Source organism: Euleptes europaea, chromosome 1 (genome assembly GCF_029931775.1).
Source record: "Euleptes europaea isolate rEulEur1 chromosome 1, rEulEur1.hap1, whole genome shotgun sequence".
Lineage (NCBI taxonomy): Eukaryota > Metazoa > Chordata > Lepidosauria > Squamata > Sphaerodactylidae > Euleptes > Euleptes europaea.
Window position 1 is genome coordinate 122,271,755 of NC_079312.1, and position 7,687 is coordinate 122,279,441.

Below are 7,687 nucleotides of genomic sequence, written 5' to 3' on the forward strand. Positions count from 1 at the left end.
TCCCTGTCCCCCCCCCCCACACACACACACACACTCCAGCTCAAAATCCAAGACATACGATTCCTGGGAGGGGGGTCGCCTGTCCTCCAGGTATAGCATTCGGGGGGGGGGGGTTGGGCTGCAATGGAAAGGGAGAAAGTCACACTCTAAAGAAAGAAATCCTTCTGTCTGCAAAACACTCAACTGGATCCAAGCCACTATATTTTCTTTACCCTAGTAATGCACAAAAACATTTTCCAAGTGAAGTACTATAGCGCTATGCAAACATCTTCAGCTCAGAAAAGAATGTAGTCTGTTCAAGCAATCAATATAAGAAAACTCATTCCAATAAGTGGTTACTATAGGTTAATAAGCTCTTCATTGACTTTAAATTAATTAGTAACATCATATGCTATGACCTATGTTTATCTACCTCTGTTTCACAATAAATTCTGTAAAATTCATATGTTGCAGACACTGAAGAAAAAATTAGTGGGGAGTAAAGTAGAATAAATCTAATGTGTCACTAACCATCTCTGTATCTAGGGAAGGAAAGACATCCCAAGTATGCAGGCTTCCCCCATTCACATCAGTGATAGAGGCAACCCCTCCTGAGTAACGTGATGTCACCTTGCCACATAGAAAAGCTCTAAGCATGTAGTAGGCCTCACATACACCTCACACATGTATTAATACTGAGTAACTAATGCCATGTTAAAATTAATCTGGTAACGGCAGGTTTTCACAAGCGAGGTTTCTGTATATAATATATCTGAAGTAGCCTTCTGAGAAAAAGGCAAAAAACTACTCCTATCTTCCTCTTTCATTCAAAGAATGATTCTTGCAAATTCTAGTAGAAATAATTATGACTAAAACAACAAAGTAAAAACTTTATTCCCTGCTTTGCACTAGTTCATCTCTCTGACAGCCCACCTAAATCCTAGTCAGACTGGTAGGCAACCAACAGCCAGATAAGAGGAATGTCTTCCTGGAAGAGATGTTTAATCTATAGGTTGCTTACTAATTCAACGAAGTCTAAGACTTAAGACTGAACATACTAGCCATACTTCATCAAACTTTATTCAAGTTTAACACAATAACTCAAAGATTGCCACACTACACTTCCAAGTTCTGAACCATAAATAATAGCCTGTGACAAAACTGCAGGATGTTTACATCAGACCTAAGTAGAAAAATAAATCTGTCTCTCCTGTAATTATCTAATCAAGAATACCAAGAGTGTGAACAAAAATCAAGCACTTCACTATTCTATTGCCTCATTCCATCTAGCACAAGATCAGGGGGAAGCCTATATAAATTTATCAGTAAAATAGATCTCACAATCTACATGTGGTTTCTGAAATATTTGCCCTACACACTTCTAAAATAGCCGTAGACGAGATTCCAGTGCCAACTCAGATTTAAAGCTCAACAACACTTACTATGCTGGTGTTTGTGCATACCTGGGTTGCCTCAATCATTACAAAATCTCTTTACAGAATACATTACCATATGGGTGTGTGCACAATGTGCAACCAAGATACAGATTGTCACAGTAACATAAACGCATTAATTTTGTTCCATCTACATGTGAGAGACATATGCAAGAAAGAAGAAACTTTCCAGCATAGCAGCATATTAAGGTGCTTTGAGTCAGATTGCTAGTCCGTTTACTCCATTATCGTCTGCTCACAGGCAATTTTACTCTCTCAGGTTTCAAACCCAGCTAGTATGGTATATGAATGTCAGACACTGGGAGACCCAGGTTCAAAATCCCTACTCTGTAAAGAAGCTTGTTGGGTTACCTTGGGCCAGCCACACACTCTCAACCTAACCTACCTCCTATGATTGTTTATTTATATCCCACTTTCTCCACCATGGGGAGCTTATATTGTTCTACTCATCTCCATGATAACCTCACAGCAACCCTGTGAGGCAGGTCAGGGTGAGAGAGTGTTTGATTGGCCCAAGGTAACCCAGCAAGCTTCTATGGAGGATTACAGATCTGAACCTGGGCCTCCAGATCCTCCCAGATGTAACAACTACATCTCACTGGATGTTGTGAGGATAAAATGGAGGAGAGAAGAAAAATGAAAGCTGCTTTTGGTCCCTGCTAGGGAGAAAAGGAGGACATAAAATGAAGAAACAAACAAACATCACCCAGTCCCGCAGCCTGAGATTCTGGAGATGCTGGGAATTGAAAACCACACAGCAGATTTAATAATATCGCTTGTTCCAAAGCTGCAGTGCCAACACTGAAAATGCCCTGCTCTGTGGTCTAGCAAAGATAACTGATTGTGTGTGTGTATTATTAAAGGTAAAAATGTCACCCTCTTTCCACTGAGTGAGAAAGGCAGGATGCAATTATTTAAATACATAATTCACAGGTCTCCAACAGCAACATTCCTAGTTTCAGTACTACAAAACTTATCCATTTTTCATTGTACTAAATGCATTGCTAATTTTTAACTTCTAGATGCACCTGCAGAGAATACAGTAATGAACAATATTTTTTTTCTAAATGGCTCCTTGCCTAATATAGGCAGACAAAAACCTCTCTCTTTAAGCATACTGAAAGAGAGGATTTGACTGGCATGGTCAGAGCCATGTGGTGGCACATGCATATTTGATTCTCACAATTACCTTCTCCATATGAAGTCAAAGACCTTGAGAAAAGGACCTCCCACACACAATATTATTACATGAACTCTGCTGTACTCCCTCAATACTTTAATCCTGCCTAGGACTAGTAGACCCAACCCCTCCATGGAAATAGACTGCAACTACTTCTCATACTACCTACACTACCCTCCAGCTCCCAACTTCAGAGAGAAAAACCTCGTATGTAATGTACATATATATTCAGGTTCACACATAAAAGGCACATTCTCCATCACCATCTACACAAAAACACTGGGGGATATCTAACATGTGTTATCCTACCCTCCTCCCTGCCCCTCAACATTTGCTCACAGTAAAAGACATTTGCAATCCTTTGCAACCTTAATGTATGCATTCTTTTGTCACATACACCTTTGTAAGTCAACCCACACAATACCCTGGAGGATGCCCAACTTGTTCTACTTTTGCACTTGCAGCCCTTGTGCTTTACAAAGCCATTCTTCTTCCCTCAAGTGATCACACCCTGGTGATTATCCTCCCCACGCCCTGTCCTGTTCTTCCATCCCAGGATGACTCCTCAAGCTCCTCTCTCCTCACACCTGGAAATCACCCACACAACAAATCTCCCCGGAGGTTCATCCTCCTACTTTCCTCCAACTCATCCCACTGGAGCTCAGGGTGCGCGAGCGCGTTCAAACGTACGCAAGGATACCCATTCCACACCCAACCTGCACGCACCTTTCTTTCACTCCCCCTGTTATTCTCGCCCAGACCCTCCTCCTCCCACCCGTCTGCTTTTCTCCCTCGTCTCGTATCCCCACATACACACCCGCCCGTGGGTTGCTGCACACACAGTCTATAATTAGTAGAAAAGAGCAAGAGTCCAGTAGCACCTTAAAGACTAACAAAAATATTTTCTGGCAGGGTGTGAGCTTTCGTGAGCCACAGCTCACTTCTTCAGATACAGCTAGAATGTGAATCCATCTGTCTTTTAAGAGGAGAGTGAATCCGTCTGGCTTTTAAGAGGAGAGTGAATTCAGACAAGCATTATTATGTCAATGTTAACAGTATGTACATGTGAATAGCAGGCGTGAGGGGATCTGTGAGCTTTGGCTCACGAAAGCTCACACCCTGCCAGAAAATATTTGTGTTAGTCTTTAAGGTGCTCCTGGACTCTTGCCCTTTTCTACTACTGCAGACTAACTAACACGGCGACCCACTGTGAATAGTCTGTGAATAGTCTATAATGCAGTCTCTAATAGTCTATAATGCAGTTCGGGTGCAATCGGGCCTCCCCGGTTGTTTTTCCTCCCCGTGGCACTCAACCCGGCTGGACCCGGCCGCCGCCTCCTCCCCGGGGCGCCCTCAAGGCCTATTATCCTCGGGAGTAGAAAAGAGCAAGTAGTAGAAAAGGGCAAGAGTCCAGTAGCACCTTAAAGGCTAACACAAATATTTTCTGGCAGGGTATGAGCTTTCGTGAGCCACAGCTCACGCTGTGGCTCACGAAAGCTCACACCCTGCCAGAAAATATTTGTGTTAGCCTTTAAGGTGCTACTGGACTCTTGCTCCTCTCTACTACTGCAGACAGACTAACACGGCGACCCACTGCGAATTCTTATCCTCGGGAAAGGCCTGGTCCTCCTCCGCCCAGCTCGGGCGCTCCCTCCTCTCTCTCTGCCTGTCTCCCTGCAGTCAGGCGGGCGGCTCGGCTAAGAAGGAGGAGGCCGGGGCAGGGGGCTGGGGGGGGGGCTTGAAGCGCGGCCTACCGCCTCCGAGGGGTGGGGGGCCGCGCCCGGGCCCTGCTCCCGCGGAGCGCTCCCTTACCCTGCATGCTGCTGACGGCCGTGTGCGCCGCCTGGGACCCGCCGCCAGGGCCGGAGCCAGAGCCGGGGCCCGGGCTGGGAGCCGCCATTGTGCAGCGCGCGCCGCTCGCGAGAATGAGGGTGGGAGGGGACAGAGGGAGGGAGGCTGCAATGCAGCAGGAGCCGCGCGGCGGGCGGGCCGGCCCCCTCCCCGGCCCCGCTCGCCCAACCGCCCGCCCGCCTCGGCCCCCAGGCAGCTGGCGGGACACCCGGAGCCCGGCCTCGGGACGACAGGCGCCAGCCTCCCTGGCACCGACAGGCCCAAACCCCTCCGCCCTTCGCGGCGTGAAAGAGAAACCCCTCCCCGGCAGCGGGCGGGACGGACGGTGCCTCCGGCCCCCTCCGCGCAGAAACACCAGCGAGGGCGAGGGAGGCTCGCTCGGCCTCCGGCCCGCCAAAGTCCCGTCGTCCCCCGCACCCCCCCCCGCTATAAACTGCCTGAGGCGCGCGCACCCTTTCAAAGACGAGGGGGGGCGGGGAGAGAACGCTGGGCTTATGGGCGGCGGGTTTCCCAGGCCCTGGGATGCGGTACCTTCGGCGCGCGGCCGCAGCGGGCTGAGGGAGGGTGAAGCTGGACGCCCTTCAGACCTGTAGCCGCGGGGGGCGCAGAAAGGGGGCGCTGCCCCATCAGCCGCTTGCCAGGCCCTCTCCAATAAGCTCAACCCCAGGAAGACCTCATTAACCGAATAGGATGCTCTCTCTTGGGGAGGACGGGCTTCATGTTTCTGGGAGTTACTTCATTTTTTTTCCCCCAGGAGACTTTGGAGCTGCCATTGTATCTTTGGGTCTCCAAGGGCAGACTTCATGTTTCTGGGAGATACTTCCATTTTTTCCCAGGAGACTTTGGAGCTGCCATTATATCTTTGGGTCTCCAAGAAGAAGAAAAAACAGGCTAAAAATACGCTGAAGGGTAAAATAGCGGGACCCAAGCCAAAGGACCGCATCTCCTTGGCAAACCTCACGGTGGAAAAGTATGTCCTATTTTTAGGGTTGCCAGTTTCCAGGTGGAGGTCCGAGATCTCCCGCTGTAACAGCTGATTTCCAGGTGACGGAGATCACTTCCCCTGTAGGACATGGATGCTATAAAAGTTGGACCCTGTGGCATTTATACTCCATTGAAGTCCCTCTCCTCTCCTCTTTATATAAAGGAAGGAGTTGGAAGCACAAAGGTGTGGGTCCTGTCCTAAATCTCCCAAGTCTGAATTCTCTGCAACTGGCTGGGACAGAATTGGCGGTTAGCCCTGGCCGGAGAGGCCTGGTTTAAAAAGCCTGCAAGGGGGGGAGGAGTAAAATCACGGGGAGGTAAAGTAGAGAGAGAAAGAAAATTAAGAAACGAAGGGGGTAAAAATCGTGTTGTAGTGGACCCAGAACGAAGAAAAGAAAAAGCCAGAGAGAACAGGGCAGTGTTCCACAGTAGTCCTGCAGAACTCATATTGCTGAGGCTATTGTTTTTGACAGGAGACCAATAATAAGGGGTTTAAGCCCAGAGGTAAGTGAGCACAATTCTTTTGCCAATATGTGCTAACTCACAGGAATATTATTGTGGTGTTTGCTCTGAAAATGGAAAGTTGCTGGAAGAGGATCCCTTACCTGTGGGCAGCTCAGGGGTCATGCCACTGTTGCTTGACCCTATGTGTGTTCACTTAGAAAAGAATTCTACTCACAGCCTGATCCTATGCATTTTGTTTATTTACTTTATTTTTAGTCCACCTTTCTCACTGAGACTCCGATTACACAGTGTAAGTCAATGCAATCAATCAAATGAGACATCTAATAAACAATGCAATAAGACTAAGGTTAAAACAATTTGAAACACAGCACCAAGTCATTATACATGATACGTCAAACAATGCAGAAAATGGTATTACAAAGGTAGAAAGCAGTGCCGCAAGAGCAGGATAATACATTAGCAACCAGGTAATACATGACATACAGTGATATAGCACAATTCTGTTCCCTTTAGAAAAGCTCCTTCCTGAACCATTCCATTATCATATTGTCCTTTTACCTTTCTAAAAATGGCATCTTGGATCATTCTGTTTTACACAATTTGCAGAATGACAGAGTGGGAGTTTTCCTGACTTCTTCAGAAAGGCCTTTCCACAGCGTGAGAACCGCAACAAAAATGCATGTGTACAAGCAGTTGCTGACCTTGCCTATTTGTTGGGTGGCACCATTAGAAGCCTTGAGTTAGTGATTTAATTCTGTGTTCAATTTGTAAATCATTTTTAAAAGTTTTTATAACTGTGACTTGCATATTGGGAGTCTCATTTGGCATCAGTTTAATAACTTAATCTTGAAAGAAAATGGGCAGGTTCATAAGTAGAACTTAACAATTACTACATTTCAAGCACAGAACTGCAGCAGAGTCTAACAGTGCAATCTTAAGGGCTCCCTGTGCTGGCAACCACACCATAGCATCCTATCCGGGTGTTGTGTTTGCAAAGGCTGGGTCACGATGGACAAGGACTGTAGTCTATGCCACGGTGTATGCTATATACATGTCCAGAGATGCCCCTCTGAAACTGGTGTTTGGGCATCCTCGACCTCGGCAACCCCGATCAACTCCCCCTCATCGCCAAGTCTCTCCTGTTTCAGCTCTGCCCATGCAAAGGGCAGACACCCCAGACAATTCTCTCTCGCATCAATCCTTCAGGAAAGAAGGAAGGGCAAGGAAGGAGGGTGGAAGTATGCTTACCTTCCTTGTGCAAGTGGAACACGCTGCTACAAAGCCCGCTGACTCTAGAGGACCTCCGGCAACACCCTGAAGGTCAGCAAGATGAGGGGCTCTCAGGAGCAACCTTCCTTGGGGTGAGCACCGGGAGGCAGCAGGGCCAGGAATTCTGGGGCTCCAGCAAATGCCTCACAGGTCAACAGGATGGGCACGGCATGGAGAGAGGTGAGAACCTTGGGAGAAACCTAACCAATCCCCAGGCCAGACGTTGGAGGGGCAAATGGGGGTGAAAGAGGAAAGGCAGGAGCACAGGGGGGAGGGTGCGTGGAGCAACCTTCCCTATAAAACAAAGCTCTCGGAAGGCCAATGAGGTTCCATGCTGGAGGGAACCTAACAGCCAGGGTAAGGAGGCTGAGCACAATAGTTCTACCAACACCCATTCTGAAGTCATCGCACTTCAGAGTCAGTTGGAAGGCGGCAGGGTGGAGGATCCACAAGAGGCCTCAAAGGGGACAAACCTCACGTGTATGTTCATGCTCTTACAGCATTG

The 7,687-nt window shown here is 47.8% G+C and overlaps 1 protein-coding gene across 4 annotated transcripts in view; it reads right to left on the minus strand.

The window, feature by feature from the left end:
• MAP2K4 (mitogen-activated protein kinase kinase 4) overlaps positions 1-4,519 on the minus strand; it is a 76,821-nt gene extending 72,302 nt beyond the window's left edge. For all 4 annotated transcript variants that reach the window (XM_056852980.1, XM_056853005.1, XM_056852988.1 and 1 more), the window contains exon 1: positions 4,426-4,519. In XM_056852980.1, coding sequence (XP_056708958.1) covers positions 4,426-4,513 — 88 coding nt within the window. In that variant the 5' untranslated portion in view covers positions 4,514-4,519. The remainder of the gene's footprint in view (positions 1-4,425) is intronic.
• Positions 4,520-7,687: the final 3,168 nt, after the last annotated feature.